General features: G+C 38.9%; 1 protein-coding gene across 2 annotated transcripts; it reads right to left on the bottom strand.

The window, feature by feature from the left end:
- Positions 1–493: 493 nt before the first annotated feature.
- On the bottom strand, positions 494–24,774 carry LOC143885228 (putative aldo-keto reductase 1). 2 transcript variants are annotated; one of them, XM_077389297.1, is made up of 8 exons: positions 24,628–24,726; positions 20,434–20,463; positions 13,688–13,855; positions 13,106–13,309; positions 12,520–12,692; positions 11,141–11,237; positions 10,852–11,005; positions 494–912 (listed from the first exon to the last, which is right to left on the bottom strand). In XM_077389297.1, exons 1-8 carry the CDS (start codon positions 24,682–24,684, stop codon positions 734–736), a joined length of 1,062 nt encoding a protein of 353 aa, XP_077245412.1. In that variant the 5' UTR covers positions 24,685–24,726; the 3' UTR covers positions 494–733. The 2 variants fall into 2 exon arrangements, with proteins under 2 accessions (XP_077245412.1, XP_077245413.1); XM_077389298.1 differs by lacking the exon at positions 20,434–20,463 and having other exon boundaries at positions 24,628–24,774.
- Between the last annotated feature and the right edge of the window lie 819 nt (positions 24,775–25,593).

Genomic DNA, 25,593 nt, shown 5'->3' with positions numbered 1-25,593 from the left:
GACCAAATTGCAGAAATTTTCACAAAAGCTGTAACCAATGGAAGACAGAAATTCTCTAAACACAAGTTGTCCAAGTCACATTGATAGTCAGCTTGAGGGAGAAGTATAAAGGAATGGCAGATAATAGTGTAATACTAGGCTTTTCTCATTGAGTTAATGGTTTATAAGGTGTGGAGTGCCATTATCAAATCAGTGATTGGGTAACATTTCCTCTTCTTTTAATTTGATTCTTCAATTGCTAGCAACCTTTGCCACATGGGAAAAAGATTAAAAAAATAAATAAGAAACCCACTTCCTAATCAGCTAGATTTATTTACAATAAGTTGCTACCATCTTTTTTTTTTTTTTTGTATTAATAAAACAAGGGAAAGAAAATCAAGAAAATACCGAGTTTAAAAGACGTAACGAGACAAGAAAATACACAGATGTCCCCTCAAGGGGAAGAAAATCAAATATTTTGAGGCTTCCTCTATCCACACCATCTCTACCGAGCGTATCAAGTTGCTACTATCTATTTATTATATAATAGAATTGCATAAAAACGCATTTTAGATAGTAGCTATTTCATTTTCGCAAGAAAAACTGATCACCAACAAATGAGGATTTCATATTCCACATTAAAGTCCCCAATAATCCAAGTGATTTTAGTAGTCCATATAAGGAGAAATGTGAATTTATTATATTGCTCAGGCAATAAAATACTCTATCTAAATTTTCTTGGGCTGACAACTTACTAAGTTTTTGCAGGTGAATTTGCAAAGTTCCATGAGCAGGTTAGGAAATTTTGGTAGATTCTACAGCCTGCCACCTCATTCACAGGCACAACATCAGAAATTTCTTGTATATCTTCTTCTGTAAGCTTCACCTTCACAGAGCCAATGTTATCATCAAGGTTCTTAACCTTGGTTGTCCCTGGAAAAAGTCATACACAAAACTAGATAAGAGAACTGTTGAGAAAATCCGCCCGGCAAATCTGTTCCGATCATGCATGCACAAATTAAACGGAAAGTAAAATAAAAAAGCAAGCCACAAGATGAACACCAATATTTTACGTGATTCGGCCAAGCCTACTCCACGGGCAAGAAACACAATCTTCCACTATGAGAAAAACAATATACAATGGATTAAACTAAAAAGTCACAACCCGCAACCCTTTCCTTGCTTCTCAACTCAAGACCGTACAAGAGAGAGCCCCAAGAAGAACCCAAGAAGAAAAAGAACCCAAGAATAAACTCTCTCTCTCTCTCTCTCTCTCTCTCTCTCTCTCTCATGTTTCCACACTCACAAGAGTGCAACCAAGATGCCTTTTTCTAGGTTTTTACAAAACCCCAAAAAAGACTTTCTATTTTACTTTTGCCTTCCCACTCAGGCAGCCCATGTGGATAAGAAATAACGCAACTTTCACAACAATCTCCACCTTAGATTATTTCCTAGCCACCTAAAGATTTTATGTTTATGTCGACACCGGTCCGCTGTGGCCGCAAACCACCATCGGCCTTCTGAAGTAACAGCTACACACCCTCGAATCATCATGGTTCTGATTCCTCCCGATTCAATCAACACGGTCAATGCACTTGCGTAGCTACCAATCTGTTGACTCACCCAGTCAACCTTGGGGAGGGATCTCGATCAATCCCCCCAAAGCAGGTATTGTCATCCTCTCACCATCGCCGCAAACTGGAAACCTATATCTGCACCAACTGCGAAAAAGACCCTATGCGCGCGCGCGTCGTTACCCTGTTTCCACGTAGCCATCGAGATCTTGGGAACACTAGTCATCGTGTCCCCGGCCAGATGATATAATCCGCGAAACTTCTCTCCTGTCATCGGAACCATATAGCCGCATGCGATTTTCATGACTCCACCAGCAACTGAAAACCTGCAACCCCTGGAGTCCAGCCGACCAAGTGATAGAAAAATCCTTCGCATCTTTGGGACATACGCCACACCACCCAAAGTATGAACCACTCCATTGAACATCTTGATCTTCACCGTTCCAACTCCCGTGACATCACAAGTAGACCCGTCACCCAAGGACACTACACCTGCCCTAGAACGTATCAAAATATTCCCTCCTAGAGCATACATGAACAGGGCACCCTAAATCTAAAATCCACTCATCATGAGGAGGAGTGTGATTACCTGTAGAGATTGTGAGAACATCTCCAACCACTTCGCTCTATTAATCTGTTACCTCCACCACAGCACTCGTAGCACCATTGTCTGCCTGGTCAGGTCGCATCGGACAATCCTGCTTGATCTAGCCATATTCCTTGCAACGGTAACATTGCACGCCCTTTTTGCCTACCCTGGATCTTGACCTGCCTTTTCCATATCCCTGCCAGGCGACCTTCCTTTTTTATTCCCACCATGAACAACCAACCCATGCTCTTCACTTTCACCAAGAACAGGTTTCTTCTGCATCTCATTCGATAAGAGCGGCGTCGTGACTTCCTCCAACTTTATTGTATCCTTACCATACAATAAAGTCGTCACCAAGTTGTCATACGAATCATGAAGCAAAGTAAAAAGCAAAAGAGCATTGTCTTCTTCCTTCAACTTTTCATCGACCTTATGGAGCTGATCCAGAAGCCCGTTGAACACCGTGATGTGTTCTAGAAGATTTATGCCTTCCGGCATCTTCAGCCTGTGCAATTGCCGTTTCAAATACAACCGGTTGGCCAAGCTTTTTGACATGTAAAGCTTTCCATCTTCTCCCATAACTGAGGCGTATCTTCTTCTATAACGTTAAACATAATGTTACATGCAAGACACAGTCGAATCGTTCTGATCGCCTTCGACTTAATGTCTTCCCACTCGGCATCTGTCATCTTCTCTGGCTTCACATCCTTTCCCTTCAACGCCTTAGTGAATCCCTGTTGAACTAGGATGTCCTTCACCCTCATTTGCCATAGGGTGAAACTGCCCTTTCCATCAAACTTGTCGATGTTGGATTGGGTAGAACTCGATTTTACCGCAATCTCATATTACTTCGGCGCTTCTTGTTGTAGCACTCCACCTCGAACAAGAATCTTTCTTGGACAATCTTTCTACTCCCAAAGACCGCTCTAATTGCGATCCAACCACAACACCCATGATCACTCCACCCGCCTCGACGATCGCTCCACTTGAGCTCTGATACCACTTGTTGAGAAAATCCGCGGGGCAAATCCAATCCGATCGGGCACAAATTAAACAGAAAGTAAAATAAATAAGCAAGCCACAAGCTAAACACCAATATTTTACGTGGTTCGGCCAAGCCTACTTTGAGAAAAACAATATACAAGGTTTACAATGGATTAAACCAAAAACCCACAACCCACAACCCACAACCCACAACCTGCAACCCTTCCCTTGCTTCTCATCTCAAGACCGTATAAGAGAGTAACCCAAGAGAAAACCCCAAGCGAAACCCCAAGAAGAAAAAGAACCCAAGAACAAACTCTCTCTCCTTTTCTCTATCCCTCCCTCTCTCTCTAACACGTTTCCACACTTATAAGAGTGCAACCAAGACGCCTTTTTATAGGTTGTTACAAATCCCCAAAAAAATACACTCTCTATTTCACTTATGCCTTCCCACCGAAGCAGCCCATGTGGGTGGGAACTAAGGCAACTTTTTCCAACAAGAACAAATCCAGATTATCAAATCACAAAGTATCTGATCAAGCTCTTAGAAAAGTGATGTGCAAATCTGTAATTTAGGATTCGAGAATACCTTATAACAAATTAATCTCACAACTTGAAGACAGAGATCAATAATACTATTTTCTGCAATAATAATCTGTAAAGGAAAAAAGAAATCGTTAGATCACTTATCGAGTTGAGGCACGAAGAATCTTCGCTGTCCTTAAGGCAAATCTCGCCCCCACTATGACGAATCAACGGTGCAGATGGGCGTCTCGGCGTATGCCTCCAGGATACAACAACTCTCGCTCCAGGGGTGTGCACTCACGCAGCCCGGATGCCTAAGAACTCGCTTATATTTGCCAAAAGCCTTGAGCAGAAAACCAGAGAGAAAACCAGAAAAGAGAAAGAGCAGAAGAAGAATCCGTCAAGGATGTCTTTCTGTTTTCTCTAAAACCGATTTATATAGAAAGATAATCGATACGTTAGGGTGAAACGTCGCACTCTTTTAGTGCGTGAGAGACGTTTTCCAAACGGTTACTAAACCACGATTAAGGAATCTCAAACGGTAAAAAAAGAGTTAAAACAAAAGTAAATAAATTCTTGACCTTTAAAAGGAAAAAATAAATAAATAAAAAGAAAAGCCTTAGGTCCACACGCGCAGCCGGCCGAGCCGCGCCGGGCCAAGCGGCGCGCGTGTGTGGTAAGATCAAAAGCCCACCGGACCCAAGTGGGCGATCCGTGCGCGTAGGATCCCCATGACCTCTTGCTTATTCACAAGGTTAAGAGAGTGAAAGTATATATATAGCCACTCTCATCCTCTCACACTTCCCATCTAGGACTAAAGTTTTCTCATGACTTTAGTCTTTTTGGAGGGAAGCCCAAAAGCATACATATAATGACTAAAAACACCCCATTGTAAGTTTGAATTACAAAAAGATTTTTTTCACATAAAAAGTCAACAATCCCCCACTAATTCAAAATTACAAGAAATAAATAAATCATAAATGTAAATAGATTTGATCAAGGCAAGATGTGTTATGCATCAGTAGAGGTGTCTTTTGGACTTGAACATTTACTTAGTGTAGGTATATCGAGTTTATCAAGTACTCGGTGAACATACATCTTGAACCAAGCACTTTTAGTAATAAACTGAGACAACATACCACACACACAACACAGAAGGCATAAGCAAGTTCATACGGTGTTGCACTTTTCGGCCATGTGCTATGTCCTGTTTTCATGAGCGCTCTAGAGAAATTAGCCCATTCTCATAGGAAGCGGCCACACTTCCACACTCATATAGGTGTATCTATGAGGAGTACCCTGTAACTACGCACCCCACTGACAATCAGCTAGTTAGCTAGTCAGCTATAGATAACATTAAGAGTCCTACAACTCATCCTCTTTTTGTTACAGATTGCACCCACACCATAATGATAGGCTTAGTGAACTTAATTCACATACAACTTGGTGCAAAACAGATCACTCAAATAACTTGTTTTTCACATTGAACCTGCTTCTCAGGATCTCCAGTCAGATAGGTTGGGTTCCTGTTATAGGTGATCTAAACAGTGGGCTTCAGCCCCATCCCCCTCGATGTGATCATGACTAAATTTTTATTTAGTCCTTTTGTAAGACAATCTGATATATTATCACTTGATCTTACATAATCAATGGTTATCACTCCATTCTTCAACAACTGTCTTATGGAGTTATGCCTCCGACGAATGTGTCGGGATTTACCATTATATACATTATTACCTGCTCTTCCAATAGCAGCTTGACAATCACAGTGGATTGTAATACCCGGTACTGGCTTAATCCAAAATGGAATATCAGTTAGAAGGTTTCTAAGCCATTCAGCTTCCTCACTTGCTTTCTCTAAAGCAATAAACTCAGATTCCATAGTTGATCTGGCTATACACGTTTGCTTGGTTGATTTCCAAGAAACTGCTGCACTTCCTAGAGTGAAAACATATCCATTCCTTGATTTGGTCTCAAATCCAGATACCCAATTTGCATCGTTGTACCCTTCTAGTACAACAGGATATTTAGTGAAATGCAAACCATAGTCTATGGTTCCTTTAAGATATTTCAATACTCTAATTAGAGCTTCCCAGTGATCACTACCAGGATTACTGGTATAGCTACTGAGTCTACCCACTGCATAGGTTATGTTTGGCCTAGTGCAGTTCATCAAATACATTAGACTCCCTATAACTCTAGAGTATTCAAGTGGATTTACTCCACTTCCTTTATTCTTACATAATCTTATACTAGAATCATATGGGGTAGCCACAGGTTTACAATCAAATTGATTAAACCTTCTAAGAATTTTTTCTACATAATGAGACTGAGATAAAATTATTTCTTCTAGGTTTCTTTTAATTTTGATACCCAGGATTACATCTGCCTTTCCCAGATCTTTCATATCAAAATTATTTGATAAAAATTTTTTAGTGCCTTTAATTACACTAATGTCTGTTCCGATGATTAACATATCATCTACATACAGACAAACAATAACACCACTATCCCCACTAAATTTGCTGTATACACACTTATCTGATTCATTTATTATGAATCCATCTGATAACATCACACTATCAAACTTCTCATGCCATTGTTTTGGGGCTTGTTTCAAACCATATAGAGATTTTATAAGTTTACACAACTTTTGCTCTTGGCCTTGGATTACAAAGCCTTCAGGTTGATCCATATAGATCTCCTCATCTAATTCACCATTCAGGAATGCAGTTTTGACATCCATTTGATGGATTTCCAGGTTATAGATTGCAGCTATGGCAATTAAAATTCTTATTGTAGTTATTCTGGTTACAGGTGAATAGGTGTCAAAGAAGTCCATTCCTTCTTTTTGCTTGAACCATTTAGCTACTAATCTAGCTTTATATTTATCTATAGTTCCATCAGTTTTTAATTTCTTCCTAAAGATCCACTTGCAACCAATAGGTTTGCAACCAGGAGGTAGATCTGTCAAGATCCATGTCCCAGTACTCAAAATGGAGTCTATTTCACTCTTGACAGCTTCTTTCCAGAATGAAGAATATGGAAGGGACATTGCCTCTTTATATGTCTTTGGATCTCCTTCTAGAAGATAGGCAATGAACTCTGGACCAAAATTTTTCTCTACTCTTGCCCTTTTACTTCTTCTAGGCTCTACTGATTCTTCAGACACTAGATGGTCTTTATCTATAGATTCAATAGGTCTTTTAAGTGTGTTCTCACTTAGACTAGTCTTATAAGGGAATAAGGTTTCGAAGAATTCAGCATCTCTGGATTCTATTATGGTGTTAGGTTGCATATCAACATGATCTGACATATAAATCAAGAACCTATATGCACTACTGTTTTGTGCATATCCAATGAATGCACAATCAACAGTCTTAGGACCTAACTTAGTACTCTTAGGATCTGGAATCCTAACTTTAGCTAAGCACCCCCACACTTTAAGGTATTTAAAATGTGGTTTTCTGTTCTTCCATAACTCGTAAGGAGTTTTGTCAGAATCATTAAAAGATATCTTGTTCATAATATAACAAGCAGAGAGAAGAGCCTCTCCCCATAAATTTTGAGGTAATCCTGAACTTCCTAACATAGAATTTACCATGTTCATTAGAGTTCTGTTTTTACGTTCAGCAACTCCATTTTGATGTGGAGAGTATGGTGCAGTAACTTGATGTATTATGCCTTGGTTTTCACAAAATTCACTAAAAGCATTAGAAGTGTATTCACCACCTCTATCAGATCTTAAAATTTTGATCTTCTTTTCTAACTAATTTTCTACTTCAGTTTTATATGTAATGAATTTATCAAAATATTCATTTTTATTTCTAATAAGATAAACAGTACAATATCTAGATAAATCATCTATAAATGTAATAAAATACCTTTTACCTCCTCTAGTTAAAACATTGTTTAAGTCACATACATTACTGTGAATTAAATTTAATAGTTCTGTTTTTCTTTCTTCTACTTTGTGAAAAGGCTTTTTAGAGTACTTTGATTGCACACATACTTCACATTTCTCTACTACTTGATCACTTTTAGGAATTAAACCTATGGTCATCATTTTCTTTAAAGATGCATAGTTAACATGACATAGTCTACCATGCCATAAACAAGAAGAATCAGTAATATAAGCAGAAGAAGATGAAGCTTTAGTCATAATGTTCTCAGTTACATTCAGTTTGAATAAACCTTCACTAGAGTAACCCTTTCCCACAAATTCACCACTTTTAGTGATTACACATTTATCAGCCTCAAAAACCAGTTTAAAACCTTTCTTGATCAGAAGTGACCCAGACACCAGATTCTTTCTTATATCTGGTACATGAAGGACATCACAGAGCTTCAGAACTTTTCCAGATGTAAGCTTCAACAGCACTGTTCCTTTACCCGTCACAACAGATGATGACGAGTTTCCCATGAAAAGCTGCTCTCCATCCCCTACAAGCTCGTAGGAAGAAAATACACTTCTGTCACTACAGATGTGTCTAGTGGCACCAGTGTCCACCCACCAGTTCTTCACGTTACTAACCAGGTTCACTTCAGATACTATGGCCGACAGGTATTGATCTTCAGCCACATTAGCCTGAGGCGCATTGTTTCCTTGAGGGTTTTTCTTCTTATCATTTTTTCGACAGTTTTTAGCATAGTGACCTGCTTTCCCACACACAAAGCAGTTACCCTTCCTTTTCTTGAAATCCTTATTATTTTTCTTGAAATGACCTTTTACTGATCCAGATGCAGGTTTAGAAGAAGTTTTCTTTCCAGATGAAGATTCAGTGAGATTTGCCTTAGAGTTAAACTCATAGGCCTTAGATTTCTGTTTTCTGAAACGATTTTCATCTTCAGTTCTAAGATAAACAAACAAGTCTTGAAGAGAAAAATCATTTCTGTCATGCAATAATGTGTCTTGGAATTTCTCCCATGAAGGTGGTAGTTTTTCAATAATTGCACCAATTTGGATCTGTTCTTCTATTTTGATCCCTCTAGCAAGAATGTCAGAAACAATCAATTGGATCTCATTCACTTGATCCATAATGGATTTTCCATCTACCATCTGATATCGAAAATATTTTCCAATTAGATATTTCTTAGAACCCGCTGCTTCGACTAGGTATTTCTTCTCTAGAGTTTCCCACAACACTTTTGCAGACTCAATTCTAAAAAATACATCAAACAATTGATTACTGAGACAACTCAGTATATGACCTTTACAGAGATAGTTATCACTTTTTCTTTTCTCAGTGAGATGAGTTCTAACAGGTTCTTCCTCATCAGGTGATGAATCAGGATCATTCAAGATATAGTCTAGGTTTAGAAAAGTCAGAAAGAATCGCATTTTTTCCTGCCATCTACCGAAATCCGATCCGTCAAATTTCTCTGGTCTTTCGGTTTGAGAAGCCATGATGATTAATTTTTAATAATCGAAATCCCAAAAATTACAGATCACAGATCGAAAGATTTGCCTTAAGATTGTTAGAAAAGTGATGTGCAAATCTGTAATTTAGGATTCGAAAATACCTTATAACAAATTAATCTCACAACTTGAAGACAGAGATCAATAATACTATTTTCTGCAATAATAATCTGTAAAGGAAAAAAGAAATTGTTAGATCACTTATCGAGTTGAGGCACGAAGAATCTTCGCTGTCCTTAAGGCAAATCTCGCCCCCACTATGACGAATCAACGGTGCAGATGGGCGTCTCGGCGTATGCCTCCAGGATACAACAACTCTCGCTCCAGGGGTGTGCACTCACGCAGCCCGGATGCCTAAGAACTCGCTTATATTTGCCAAAAGCCTTGAGCAGAAAACCAGAGAGAAAACCATAGAAGAGAAAGAGCAGAAGAAGAATCCGTCAAGGATGTCTTTCTGTTTTCTCTAAAACCGATTTATATAGAAAGGTAATCGACACGTTAGGGTGAAACGTCGCACTCTTTTAGTGCGTGAGAGACGTTTTCCAAACGGTCACTAAACCACGATTAAGGAATCTCAAACGGTAAAAAAAGAGTTAAAACAAAAATAAATAAATTCTTGACCGTTAAAAGGAAAAAATAAATAAAGAAAAAGAAAAGCTTAGGTCCACACGCGCGGCCGGCCGAGCCGCGCCGGGCCGGGCGGCGCGCGTGTGTGGTAAGATCAAAAGCCCACCGGATCCAAGTGGGCGATCCGTGCGCGTAGGATCCCATGACCTCTTGCTTATTCACAAGGTTAAGAGAGTGAAAGTATATATATGGCCACTCTCCTCCTCTCACACTTCTCATCCAGGACTAAAGTTTTCTCATGACTTTAGTCTTTTTGGAGGGAAGCCCAAAAGCATACATATAATGACTAAAAACACCCCATTGTAAGTTTGAATTACAAAAAGACTTTTTTCACATAAAAAGTCAACAATCATCCCACATTATAATCATGGCAACATTCCTTGCTTCTTAACCCAAATACTTAAGAGCCTAGTTAGTAAAACGTGATTCAGAAAAAAAAAAAAAAGGGGGGGGGGGGGGGGGGGGGGCTGGGAAAAGTTAGGATTTAATATGGTATTGGTCCAAAAAATTTAGCCAAAAAATGGTTAAATAAATGGAAGCACAAAAAATGCATTTAATATCTTTAAATTTTGTCATTTACAAAATATAGCGGGGGTAAATTTCGAAAGTCGGCCCAAAAAGTGTTTAATATGTTTAAAACGCATTTTAACCATTTGCCTAAAAACAGAGTTTAGTTTTGCTGTAAAAGTTTTAAACAGAGTATTAAATGGTGAACCTACGAAACACATTTAAAATTTTTTTGCTATGTCTTAGAGAACCACTCATAAATAAGTCCTCGAGGAAAGTATAGCGAGAATCTGCATTTATCCGCATTCACTGTGTATACGATGGATGAACTTATAATTAGTTGCCATTTTTCTGCATAAATTCTCTAACAGATCCTCCAGTTATTATTTTTAGAGATAACAATTTGTTTTATTTACATTAAACTTTTGGAAATCTTTTAACTTTGCTGGATTGTAAGTGATGGTAATTCTATAAAGCTATCCTTGTTTCACATCTAAGAGAAAAGGGCATTTTTTGACATATAATTCTCTGAAGCTATCACATATAGTTTAATTCTTAAAGATTAATTTTTCCATATGCACAAAAACTTTAAGGTCTGCTAATAATGATAAATCACGGGATAACAGGAAAATGGAACAGCCACTCACCAGGGATAGGAACCACGCCATTCCCCTGATGGAGAACCCATGCTAGAGCTAGTTGAGCCGGGGTACATCTGTGCTTAGCAGCCAAGTTTGATAGGCGAGTATATAGGATCTTGTTCTTGTCTAAGTTCTCTCCAGTGAACCTAGGATGTGAAGCCTAACAAAGAAAATGAATCCGCATATTCATTTGATCATGAAGAATACCCATATCATAAACACTCTTCTTTCGTATCTTAGTGAAACTAAGAATGATTTGGAAAAGGAAAATGCCCACAAAAATGCAAGTTCATACCAAGGAACTATTTGCAGGTAAACTCTCCACAATTGCTTTTCCACCAAAAAATCCACGACCAAGAGGGCAGTATGGAACAACGCCAATACCAAGCTCCCTGCATTTCAAAAAGTATTTGTGCTTTTTTATTCAAAGTACATCACTTGTGTATTTTAGAACTAACTCAAAAAAGAGAGAAAAAACCAACTGGGGAGATATTGAACGACTAATTGAGATATTTTAGAAATAAATCAAAAAAGAGAAAGAAAAAACCAAAAAACCCATGACCAAGAGGGCTGTATGGAACGATGCCAATAACAAGCTCCCTGTATCTCAAAAAGTATTTGTGCTTTTCTATACAAAGTGCATCACTCGTATTTTAGAACTAATTGATTTTGACTCCAAATTTCAGTTTTATGGTTCTACAGCAATCAATGGCTGGACTCAGAAGGCCAGACTCAAAACATAGTTTGGCAAACCGATGGTTTTATGGTTCTATAGCAATCATAACATAGGAAGAAATTGAGTAAAAATTCAAAAAATTAGATACAAAAAGAATTAATAAAGGAGAGATAAAAGAAGAGAAGATGCAATGAGGAAAAAGAAGAAAAAGAGGTTTATAAAAGTCAAGACAAAACCGAGGAAAAGAAAAGGAGGAGAATAGGAAGAGAAAAACAACGGAAGATAGAGAAAGAAGAGGTAAATGCAGAGAAAATACAACCAAATTGTGAGTACATAATTCTCACTTCATTTTGTTGAAAATTTCTCGTGATCTTTTCAGATTTTATCATAAATTTCTGGATGGGATGATTTTACAGCAATGATTTCAAACGTTGAATTACCATAACATTCATTGCTGTATTTGGCTAGAAAAAAAATCGCCAAGTAGTCCATCACAATAGTGTAAGTCAGCAAAGTAGATTGGACAAGGTAAGATTCCATGGTTCTATAGCAATTAAAACACAGTTTAACCAAAGGCTCAGTCAATACTGGGAAAAAAACCCAGTATTGACTGATTGTAAAAACCCAAATTTATCTACAATAAAAAATAAATTGGAAAAAAATTAAGATAAGTTAACGTACAAAGACAATAAAGGAGAGACGGAAGAAGAGAAGGCCCCATCAAATACCTTTGTTTAAACCGTCTGACATCTACTTAAATCACTTTTCCCCAAATAACTTTTACATTTTTTTTTGTATTTAAAACGATTCATTATTGAGTAATTATAAACTTGACTCGACACTTCTGGTTTCAAACAAAACCCGAATGACTCAAATCTTGATTGATCCACATTGACACAATCAAATTTGAGTAAGTTGATCGAGTTTTTAAACCATGATAACAAAATATTGTGGAGCTCATTCAAGTCACATGATGCAAAAAGGAACATTAAACAAACCTGCAAACAGGTATTATCTCTTCCTCGATATCACGAGTCCATAGAGACCATTCCATTTGAACGGCAGTGATTGGATGAACTGCATGAGCACGCCTAATTGTCTCTGGACTGGCTTCCGACAACCCAATATACTTTACTTTTCCCTCTTCCACTAACTTCTTGAGTTCCCCAATCTACCATATCAAAGTAGTTTCAGTTTCAATTAGCCACTTTTAAAAGTATAAAATATTGGAAACGCCCTTCTCCAACAGCTTAAGCTTTTGGAGTAACTGGTAGTTTCACCGGTAACAGAGCAAATGCCTGGGTTCAAACCTCCTTGGTAGCAAAAATCTGCATGCAATGGCCAAACCCAAAAGAGGGGCCACACGAGAGGGGGAGTGTTAAAAGTATAACAGATTAGAAACGTCCTTCTCCAACAGCTTAAGCTTTTGGAGTAACTGGTAGTTTCACAGTCACAATTACAAAGCTTTTGTTTTGAAAGATAGTTAAGGAAAATCCATGACTCAAGACCAATGGTCTTTAAACAATTCAAATCAAACTTTCCAAATAAGTACTTCAATAGGAAGAACAATGTCAACTCACTTACAGTGTCCTCAATAGGTACTGATGTGTCCACCCGGTGCTGGTAATAGAGATCGATATACTCCACATCAAGACGTTGAAGGCTAGCTTCACAACATGCACGTGCGTACTCAGGTGTACCCTTAACTACCAACCCATTTTGTTCTATCTTGACAATACCAAACTTTGTTGCTAATTGGATTTTTTCCCGAGGCAATTGCTTCAAAGCCTGCAAGTGTTAAGTTCACTATTAACTTCCGAGATATATCTAAAGAACCCATGATCCAAAAGTGAGCTTATTGCATTTGAGAGAAGCATAATAGCCATAGTTCAATTGGAGCCAACCATTACTATAGCTAAACTACCTCATTTACATAGCTCTGAAAAATTAAATCTTAGGAACATAAATAGAAGCTCAACGTAATATTTACCAATAGAGCCATTCAGAAAAAAAAATACCAATAGCATCATTTGAATATTTTGAAATACAAAAAATATTAGGATAACAAAGTAATGAGAAAGTCATGAACAAGTAGTATTTTTGTGGCAAAGAGGAAAAATATCAGCTACTAGGAAGACATTTTATGGGTTTGACAGCAAGAAATACCTTTCCAATGAGGATCTCATTGGCATTGGCTCCATATACATCTGCTGTATCGAAGAAAGTTATTCCTTTATGGAAAGCTTCCTTAATAATCGAAATTCCATCTTCATCAGGGAGAGGAGCATTATAGATACCAGTTAGGCCCATACACCCAAACCCCAGCTTTGAGACCTACACAAAAAAGAAATTAGTAATGAATAGGAAGAAAAAACAGATTTCTTTTGAACTTTTCAAGAAAATAGTATCAACAAAAAGAAACCCCGGAATTAAAAGAGCAGCCAAATGGAAATATGATCGTGAATACTAAGACTGTGTCATAGACAGTTTAAATGATTTTAACTTCAGTTTTGTCTATGTTGTAAGTTCTTTTTCTGCCTAAAGCGTTTCCAGATTTTCGTTAAATGACTTTTTGCTTCCTGCAGTCTGTAGACACCCAATTTTGTCAAAGTGGAACTAATGATAGGTTGTCGCGAGGAATAGTCTCATGAGGAGTCCCAGAGCACTATCCTTTCTCTCAATCTATTTCTAGGTTATTGAAATAGGAAAATACTTTTCAAAAATGATTTATATCCCAAAGATGCAACAAAAGCCTGTCTTTACATAGCACCCGCCTTTTACGGCACAGCTAAAAAGCCCGTTTTCACACGGCATTTCAGCCAAGAAGTTAACTTTGAGTAAAAAACATCCGTTTTTACTCAAAAACACTTCATGTCCCGAAAGCTAGCGATATTAGACTCATTTGAATCTCCCCGGAACGAGGAATCCAACGGACCTGACCGTGTGCGATTCGGAGTCCAAACGGAAGAGTTATGGCCCGTCGAAAATCACCAAAAAATGACAAAATATCACATTTTCCGAAATGTTGTCGACCTTCAGGTCCAATTTCGCAAGTTGCAAAATCCCCCCCCTCCCCCCCCCCCCCCCCCAGGATTCCTATAAATAGGGGGTAAGAGTAAAATCAGATTTTAACTTCAAAAGTTATTTTCAGATAGTTTTTTTTCTTGATTTTTAGTTTAAAAACCTTTTCTGATTTTTGGGAAACCCTAGTTTCTTTACTTTAGAAGAGAGAAAGTAGAGAAATTCTTAGGTAGCTCACATTGGGCGTCGGCACTCTGCCGAATTTCCGAAGTCTCGGAGCGACATCCTTCAAAATAGCGTCATTGTTCTGCCAAATTTCAAAGGACTTTGGGCTATTTTTCTATAATAATGCCGTTGTTCTGCCGAAATTCTGGCAAACTCGAAGTCACTTTGTCCAGATAGCGCCGTTGTTCTACAAAAATCCCACAAACTCGAGGCCCCGTCGTCCAAATAGCGCCGTTGTTCTGCCGATATCCCGGCAAACTCAAAGCTCCTTTCATACAAATAGCGTCGTTGTTCTGCCGAATTTTCGAAAGACACCAAGCTACATCGTCCAACTAACGCCGTTACGCTGCCGATTTCTTGGAAGAAGTCCTCGCACCTATTTTGGTAAAATTACATTTATTTTCCTGCTTTCTACGCTTCTGTTACAAAAAACCGGTGCAGGGTAGTTATGGGATTTAGGGTTCCTATTACCCTAGATCTTATAACGTAAATCCCTCTCCTCTCCTTATAAATAGGGCTACGTTCCCTCTCCTTATCCCGCCACTCTGTCTCCGATCCTACCATAGACAAAAGAGACAGAGACGAGAGCCCTGGTGCTCCACGGTGTTGGACAAACGGAGAGAATCACAAACCCAGAGTTTTCTTTCCCCTATGTATTGTCTTTTCCGTTTGATTTAGTTATCCTGATTGTGGTCAGCTGCGAGATCCTTCTGGGACTCATACCACAACATACGACTTCAATCCGGATAACGATCCGAACGCTTATTTTCTTTTCTTTGTAAATTCATTTTACATTCTGAAATTAAGCCCAATCCAAATAAAGGATAAAAAGAGAAGTTTTCAGATTAAATTCTTCAAAAATGCCAAATCAAGTCAAGAGACCGGGTTTATTCGAGCATGAGGGGTGCCTAACACCTTCCGCAAAAGTAACCATAACCCTTACCCAGATATCTGTAAGGACCATGTCTTACCAAACAGAGCAAAATTATAGGTTCTAGGCCCAGAGCAAGAGAACCCCTTTGGTTACTGCTCCTCCAATGAAACTCGGGTACCCATCCCAGTTTCATCAGAAGAGCAGACACGGGTCCTAGGCCCTAACCTAGGTGGCGACTCTGAGTTTCTCTTCCATGTGAAATCCGGACCACGATCCCGAGTTCATAAGAAACGCAGATCAACAAACACTCCCAGGAAAACCCGACGTGGTGATCCTCTGCCACCCCAGCGCACGCATGGGAAAAAACCAGCTCCCACAGACTGACGACTAGGGAAGATTAAAAATCAAAAAGGTTATAGCTCTAGATTGACTTGACTTGGCCGATTTTTAGAAAAATAATCAGAAAACTTGGCTTTTTCCGCCTTTATCAGGGTTAGCCTTAACCCTATGTAGCTCTCAGGGGCAATCGTAAGTTGCAAACACTTCGCAAGTTACAGATGCTCCTCACGAGCAAAATAAAACAAGTGTTAGGTTTACTTTCAGTACCATATGCTTGTTCTGCAAATTCACAAGAGATAATGCTCAAAATTGCCGCCAATTGCGCGAAAATGCCCCGGGAGGCACCTAAGCTTACCCATTTATTTTATGTCAAACACTGCACACACCACGTTTTGCATACCTACTACCATCGCGAGTAACTAGCGTTTGGTCCGGATGGGTGGTGTTTGGGATGTCATTACCCGGATTGATGTTTGTCATGGTTCCATTTGACGTGAAAGCACCACCTCTTTGCACGTCGCCCTTGTGGTCGCGTTAAAACGAAACTGTACTGAACTTCCCGCTACACCAAGGCCTCCTGGTAAGGGTTGTTCACGCATTTCGGCAAGAGGGACCTTCAAGCCTTCATCACAATACATAAGCCCAGCATATGCACGTAGATGTATACCATGCCCACATAGGGCATGCTGAGCTTAGAGTTAGGAAAAGCCAAAACCCGTTACACTTGAGAGATGTGAGCATATTCCCAAAATAAGAATACACTAAACCTTTGACCCACATAGGGCATGTTCAGCGAGTCTAGAAAGGTGTCCCCGGGTTGCCTCAAGTCTTGCTAGGGATTTCATCACCCTAGCCCGATGCACATCGGTTGCAGTTCATTTTTACCCAAAACTAAGGGGTTATTTCAAACCTTTTTATTTTGTCTAGAGTCATGGTTGCAAATCCATACCATCACTTTCCTTGGATAAGCAACCACAGGACCCTGGAGGAATGTCCATCTTACGATTAACACGCTTAACCAAAAGACTCACATTTTGGTCCCATCCTTTCAAATAAATGTCAGTGTTTCTCCCTGAAATTTTGACCCCTCATTCATCTTGTCTTGACCATCCTGGTCACAGCCTCTTTCGGCTCTATTGATTAATGAGTTTAAGACATGTCCTGACCATCCTTATGGTCAAAACGGCGGAGCTCTCCTCAAACAAATATATCTTTCCATATAAAGATAGACGTGTCTTGACCATCCCGGTCACAACCTCTTTCGGCTCTATTGTTTAAAGAGTCTAAACCCGTCTTGACCATCGTTATGGTCAAAGCTGCGAAGCCCTGCTCTGATAAGTCTATCTGTCCATATAAAGATAGACTTGTCCTGGTCGTAGCCTTCTTTGAACCTATCTTTTCATATAAAGATAGGCTTTTCCTGACTATCGTTATGGTCAAAGCGGTGAAGCTCTGCCCAAATAAACCTATCTTCCTGTATGAAGATAAGCCTGTCATGACCATTGTTATGGTCACAACGTCCGAGCTCTGCTCAAAACTAACTAATCTTTTCGGAACATTAGATTCGTCCAAACCATCATTATGGTCAAAGCATCGAAGCTCTGTCCAAATGACTCCATATGAGGATAGACCTGTCTTGACCATCGTCATGGTCACAACTCTCGACCCATGCTCAAATCAATCTGCATTTTCATGTAAAGACAAGCCTGTCCCGACCACTCTTCGTGGTCAAAGCATTTGGGCTTTGTTCAGATGAGTATATCCTCTCATGTGAGGATATGCCCAACTCAACCCTTGTCATTTCAGACCTCTGTCCCATTGTCATCTCAAACAGGGGTAGATCTTTCTCTAAGCCTTGATCAAATCCAATCTTTTTAGGGGTATTATCCAAATCACAGACCAGAGGGGCAGACTCTGTTCTCAACCCCTCGCCAGTCCAGGATCCGTCATTAATTGATTAACTTGTAAAACTTACAAAAACAATAAAAAACAAATGTTTTATCAAGTGGTTTACCGTTTGTTTTACCATATTTTCTGTTCTTTGTTGCATGTGTAGGTAGATCATGGACCCAGGTGATTTAATTGAATGGATGCAGCGATTCTATTCTCCCAAAAGTCTTAAACACCTCGAGTGGATGATTGATCCCAATGAAAAATTCATTCCTCTCTTACCTACAATCTTGGTAGATTAAGATTTCCTTAAGGCAGCTGCCACATTTTGGGACCCTCAGTATCATGTTTTTCATTTTGGCACAGAAGAGATGTGTCTAACTTTTGAAGAATTTTGCGTCTTGCTAAGGGTATCACCTGACGGACCTATGATTACGCCTACGCTCACAGGTCGATACCGTGCATTGGTCAAACAATTATGTTGCAGGGATCATCATGACCCTGCCACTTTTCAAAATCGTGATGGCATATTGACCAACTTCCTCATCCGCGCCTTTTCCAAGATGAAGACTTGGAAGATTCCATCTATCAGATGCACCGATATAGCGCTCTTTTGTTTTGTGTGTGTGCCTAGTGCCTCACTTCTCAAAATTCCGTTATAGCTTCTCCTAGTATCCTTAGCATTGTTGTCACATAGTTTGTCCCATCTAATTTGACAGTGGTCATCTATGGGAATGAACCATCTACAGAGACAGAGAAGAAGAAGCCAAAGGAGAGGGTGTCGCATGGACCCCATGGGTCACGCCGGTAGATGGATTCTCAATAACAAGATCCATAACGACAAACAAGAAGAGATAAAAGACAACCCTGACTATGTGGCTCAGAAAACAAAGATAAATGAAAAGAGGGAAAAACTAAATGAGGAAGAACACGCTAAACGCGGCTCCGACGAGAGCAGACACATGAAGTAAAACACAATAAGGCATCCATAGGGAACAAATACAAAGCCATGAACAAGAGAAAAGAAAAAAGGGATGATAGAATGTCAAACTAGTGCATTAGGGCACTAGGAAAAATAGAAAAAGTTGCCAAGGAATAGAAAATAAGGAGATCTAAATGATGGTTGGGGTTAGGGTTTTAAGAACAAGTAAGTCGAATAAGGTGGGGGCAGGGTTTTAGAACATGTGTTGGGTAGGATAGAGGGTGCGGTGTTGATTTGGGTAAGGGAGAGGCGATGCGGCACTGATTTGGGGTTAGAGGGGGCGGCACTATTCACGGTACTGTTCACTGGCACTATTCACGAGTACTGTTCACGGCACTATTCATGGTACCATTCATGGGTTAGGATTAGGGTTTGGAAAGGATGGATTGATGGATTTGGGGTGAGCTTAGGGCTGGGGTTAGAGTTAGGGTTAGGGTTTTAGAGTGGAATCGTCGATCTTCAATCTGGAGCTTCGCTTGGGTTTGTGGCAGCGACGGGGTGAGTTTGTCCTAGAGAGAGAGAGGTAGGAGCGGGATAAGAGGCGGAGGCAAGGAGAGGAGAGGCAGACGTGATCCTTAGGGCATCGTAACCCTAGGGCTCTGATACCATGTTAGAGTGGAAATGAGAGAACGAGAAGAGTCGGAGACTTGCTCCCCCTCACTATGATATTTATATTATAAAGACAAGTACAATGACTATATAGCCCTCAGGCTTATTACATATATCTAACAATAAGAAACAACACCTTATGTCTTGGGAATTATAAACAGAGTATTAATGGCAATGAAAATTTTTGGATGACGCTATCACTCTAAACGCATTCTTGATGCAGTTTAGTAAGAAGGACAAACAAAAAAAGCGAGGGGGGAGTCACCCATTGAGCAAATAGAACTTCTGCAATAAACTTATAAAAAAAGTAAAAGAAAAAAGAAAATTTTCACTGTGATGAGATAATCAATAAGGATTTGGATGGAAACCGTTTACCCAAAGATTGGCTGATTAGTCATCATGACTTGAAGTGGATGAAAAAGATCAATTGTATAGAGTTTCTACAATTGTTATTGTATGCATTACCATACCGGGGTCTGTTCAACAAATAGATGGCCATTTTATCTATCATTATCTATGGTCATGGAGCATCAATAATGATTTTTCCTCAGAGTTAGGACACTTGATCGACCCAAAATATATAATGAATTATGAGTTCAATAGATCCTGTTTCGCAAAAAGACGGATCTTCCTTGCGTATTATCAGACAATCACTTATTCACAAACCTCGTGTGGGGCTAATAGTTCTCCTTTCCCATCTCATGGAAAACATCCTAAAGAATTATCATGCTGAAAGTGGGATTTAACATGAAATAGACAATAAAGAGTAAGAACATAAGAATAGCAACTTGTATGGAATTGTCAAAGCCATTACATTACAATTAAATGCTCTCGCAAAATAATAGCCTCTATGGATTATCCACTTCTCTGCATCAACGAAAAACTCGTGCCTTCATATATATTTATTTTGTCAAGTTTTGAGGTGTTTTCGTTGTTCAAAACTTCAAATACACAAAGCTCTAGATGATAAACCTTGTCTTCGGGAACAGGCCAGCTCTTCAACTGAAAATGGAGGTTAATACATGAACATAAACTTGAGAGTAATGATGTTAATGAGAGATTGAGCACCAATCCAACACTAGAAGCCACATAATGACATAATGAAAGAATTGCTGACATTATCATTATATTCCAAATAAATGTTACAAACAAGTTATAGCTTGCAGTTTCCACTTCAAATGAATATTGCATAACAATACTCCAATTCAGATCACCATTATGCTCCAAATGAATGGTAAAAAGAATTACAACCTTGCAATTTTAACTTTCGTGAATTTAATCAATGAAATGGGAACCATTTGAAAAAAAAATCAATGAAATGGGAACTCTTGCTTGGAGAGTTATAATTGCAGAGTACCATTCTTCTCATGGAGTTTTAGACCATGTTTGGCAGCCATGAAATTTTTTCCCATAGAATGTAACTTTATCAGGTTGAGGAAGAGGGTTAACTTTATCAGGTTGAGGAAGAGGGGTTGCAAGTTTTAGACCATGCAGGGGAGAGAATATAGAAGGCGTGATTGAGAAGAGGGTGAGAAGTGGCTAAAATAAGGAAAAGAAAAACTCTATTCAAAATAGATTTATTAAAACTCTATTCAAAATAGATTTTTTTTTTACTTTTCGTATTTTTCAGTCACTTGGCATCATCTCCTCACTCATTCCCTCACAATTCTCTTCGTCTCCCACTCTCCCTATCCCTCTGCAACCATTTGTAATCTAATATTCCATGAAAAACAAAATTCAAGGCTGCCAAAAAGTGGCATTAGACAACTGCAACATATTTTTGTGCACACAGATTTCAAGCCATGCTTTGCCTACAAGCCACCCTTAAACTGACATAGAGGCAAATATACACATAACCACCAAAACTGAAAATTAATATCAGTTAGACAAAAAAGAAAATGAAAGACCCACAGGCCACAGTTTGCTTAATGTTGGTAGGAGACCGGGACCCTATGCTATAGATGAATTTCAAAGAAGTAATGTCTAACCACTCTAAAAAGTAAAAAGTAACTCCACTCGAAAAATCTGAAAACTTACCATCACCATCATCATAATCATTGTTGTTGCCAAAATTTGGATGGCTTTTACTGATTCATGTGCCCACATTCGCAATACAATAAACATATGTTACTGCGGAAAGTTTTCCTTTTATTGCGGAAACCGCATAAAGGCGCTTCAAGTGGAAAAAGTGTCAGCGAAGGGAAGGAGAAGATCTCTCATTCACGTCCAAAGCTGAAATGACAAAAATATTGCTCCTTTTTTACGTTTAAAATGGGGACTACGTAAAAGGGAAGGCTTTAGGCGGAAAATGTAAAAGGGCGTGTTTTGACATGTAAAGGGAGTTTATATACGAGAACCCTAATACACATCCTCTTGCACATGGAAAAAACGAAGGTTCTTCATCTCTTTATTTCTTGTTGTTGCCAATTGTTACGAACCCGAATCGGTTCGTAACAGATTTGATCTTTTAGAGGGAAGATCGGCCTCTTGATCCACTTTGAGGGAAGGATCAATCCTCCTTTATGCACAAAGACACTTTCTGTTACAAGTTCTTCATTTTTGACCAAAAGACCGTTACATGTTTTCCAAAAGACTGTTACATGTTATTTATAATAAGAAAACCAACTTACCACTTTCTCTAAAACTCCTATCAAAGATAATCTAGAAACCCTAGCCCTTACCTCTAAGAATCCTACCCAAACAAAACAACTAAAAGCACAAAATCAAAACTAATTTATTCCGTTCCAACTGGGACCCATTATGGAACGTAACATTCCACCCGCCTTGAAATCAACCTTGTCCGCAAGGTTGGAGATTAAGCACCGGCTAGTTGGTGAAAAATCAGATCCTGTACACTTTCCGAAAGTCTTTTTCCGTCCCCCCTCCTTTACTTCTTCTCTTTGTCTTGCAATTAGTCGCCATTTCGCATGTCATTGCCAAAGGTCACGACAGCTCCATCTTCAAACAGAACTCATCGTGTTGTTCATCAAAGCTTTTTCGTCGTGCCCTTTTGAAATGACTGAGATTTTTACGCACGGATGGTCGTAGATGAGGATCTTCTCGATGGCGTTGGGCATGTTGTGAGGAATGCCAGATCTTTCAACGATGACTTTTCGAACTCCTTTCTTCTGTGGCCTTTTCTCATTTCTTTCACTCTTCTCTCTCTCCCCCCCCCCCCCCCCCCCCCCCGCCTCTTTATTCTTTTCTTTTTCATCGTACAAGCCTTCTCGACCTTGCTCCCAATGAACTCTTCATTTAGCTTCTTCAGACATGGAGATTCTTCAAACTTCATGCCAAGCGAAAGTGCCATGGAAGCTAGTTGTCTTCTTATCACTCTCACTTTCTCCTCCCAATGATTCATTGCTCCTTCGATCTGCTTCAACCCGTGGTTGGGTCGTATTGCTCCTTCGATTTGCTTCAACCTGTGGTTGGATCGTGCAGCTTCGATACCACTTGTAATGAACCCAAATCGGTTCGTAACGGATTTGACCTTCTTAGAGGGAGGATCAGCCTCTTGATCCACTTTGAGAGAAGGATGAATCCTCCTTTGTGCACAAAGACATACTTTCTGTAACAAGTTTCCTCATTTTTTCCAAAAGACCGTTACATGTTTTCCAAAAGACCATTACATGTTATTTATAATAAGAAAACCAACTTACCACTTTCTCTGAAACTCCTATCAAAGCTAATCTAGAGACCCTAGCCCTTATCTCTAAGAATCCTACCCAAACCAAACAACTAAGAAATCAATCTCTAAAAGCACAAAACAAAAACTAATTTATTTCATTCCATGGGACCCATTATGGCACACCAATGTTAATGAAGAAGATCATTCCCGTGGACGTACGCTATTGTTGAATCATGTTAAATTTGTTGTCTCTTTGCGTGGTTTATTTTTGCTTCTTTCTCAAGTACTCTTTCTTTCATTTAAGCCATATTTCTCTATTTTTTGCAACTGTTTCTTCTCTACTGGGGCTATTTTGCCCAACATTTGGCATCAGACCTGCATGTTGTTTAGATTGGTGTAGATGAGTCTTTATCTTGTTGTAGATATGTCGGCTGGAAAAAGTACAACCAAATTTGAGATTCCAAGATTTGATCATGATTTTAAATTTCTCATAAATTTCCTCGAAGTGTGCCTGTTTCCATCCACACCGGAATGAAATTTCAATGAATTCCTTCCACGCCATTATTTTTTTCTAAATTTTGACAAAATTTCCCAAAATTTGACAAAAAATCCTGAAATTCGACTGAAATGGTCAGAACAAAAAAAGTGGAAAGATGTCATGATTTACATCATATAAAGCTAGCCATAATCGCCTGCAAATAGAAAAAACATTGGAAGTCAAAGAAGCACATTTCTTCCTTATAATTATGTAGAATTGACATAGAGTTGGGGTCCTTGGAGGGGAGATTGGTCATTGTACTTTCTTATACTTCATTACATTATACTTCTTTATTGACTTAACTGTTCCAAATAGGTCCGACAATGCATGCTAATAGGTGTTTAAATGGCTTTCTTGCTTATATGATGGCTTCTAAGTATGCATTCCTACTTATTTTATCATTTCCCCGTGTTTCATCTTAAAATTTTCATCATTTGCATATGTTTCCATATGTTTCCGTGATTTTACAAGATTTCCACCGAAATTTCCATTGGAACCGAAATATTTCTGTTGCCGTGCCAGCTGAAACCAAAACCAAAACCGAAACGAAATTTAAAACCTTGAGTTTGAAGTCACAAACTTTGCATTGTGGAAATTGAAAATGCATGTTGTGTTAGTCAAGGATGGTGTTGTTGCTCTTTTGGGGAAAGAGAAGAAACCAACAAGGATGAAGGATTGTGAGTTTGATGAGAAAGACCAAATTGCATATGCAAATTTGCTTCTAAAGTAATAAGAATCGTCAGCATGTACAGTAATGAGGCTATTTTCAAGGGTGATTAACTGTTCTTTCATGTCAAGACAATCCTGTTTTTTGATAGATGAAAAACATATAACATACAACATTAGGATGGATGCTTGGAAAAAAAAATCTAAAACAAGCAGACTAACATTCAAATCAAACTTTTTGAAATTAGCAAAGAAAAACACACCATTTCTTTCAGAACAACATTTGATTTTTTCCTTTGATGGGTATTAATTTATTAAGAAGAAGAGCACTTACCTCTAGTCCCTGATTTCCCAATTTCACTCTTGGAATTTGAGGTTTGGGGTCCTCCATCGTTTCCCGATCAAAACAAAAGTCAGCTCTATCTCGGCTCTGATAGAACAAAAGTACGCACAGCCCTTTGTTTCGGGTCAGTATAATGACTTGTCTACCTACCAATACATGTATTATATGGTTTAGGGAAATGTTATCAGCACTACTGTATTTTGATGAGGGCACTCCTCACTGTATTAAAAGTATGGTATGTCACTCTCCATAGGATGATCCAAACCGTCCATTAGATGGGCCAGAGCCTAAATAGGTTGTGTCCCAAAAAATATTTTCATAGGTTGATCCTAACCCACCAATCTATAGACGGTTAGGATCAACCCTCTAACATTCAGATCGGAGGGTTAGGATCAACCTATGGTAATGATTTTTGGGGAATGACCTATTAAGCATGTGGCCCATCTAATGGATGGTTTGGATCATCCTATGGTGCGGGCCATACCGTACTTTTAATAAAGTGAGGAGTGCCCTCATCAAAATATAACATTTCCCGTTTGGGTTATTTCTATGTGTACAGGAGTTGAATTTCGTATTTGAATATTGTGAATGAAATTTTGCCACTTTTTCTTACTTGGGACAGCCCCCTCTAGAGGAGAAAGAGTGGTAATAACCAAGGTCTTAATTATCGGCCGTTGGATTTCAGTAAGCATAGAAACCGCAATTGCCGAAATTTACCAAACTGTGGTCGAAATTTCGTTAACTATTAATTATTTAAGGGAGATGATTTTTTCACCACCCCCCCCCCCCCCCCCCCGGATTATGTGCCCCCTGCTAAAGTGAATAGTGGCAGACTTTAACGTTTTTTTATGTCAAATCAAGTCAAAAGGAGGGTGAAAAAATTATCTCCTTTTTTTAATTCTTTACATAATTTCAGCCGAAATTACTGAAATTTCGGCCCAGAAAACTGACATTTCG

The sequence above is a fragment of the Tasmannia lanceolata genome, unplaced genomic scaffold, assembly GCF_043159265.1.
Source record: "Tasmannia lanceolata isolate RefF3 unplaced genomic scaffold, GAP_Taslan_0.1 ptg000008l, whole genome shotgun sequence".
Lineage (NCBI taxonomy): Eukaryota > Viridiplantae > Streptophyta > Magnoliopsida > Canellales > Winteraceae > Tasmannia > Tasmannia lanceolata.
Note: the sequence above shows the minus strand (reverse complement) of the source record. Positions and strands in the feature narration are given on the sequence as shown.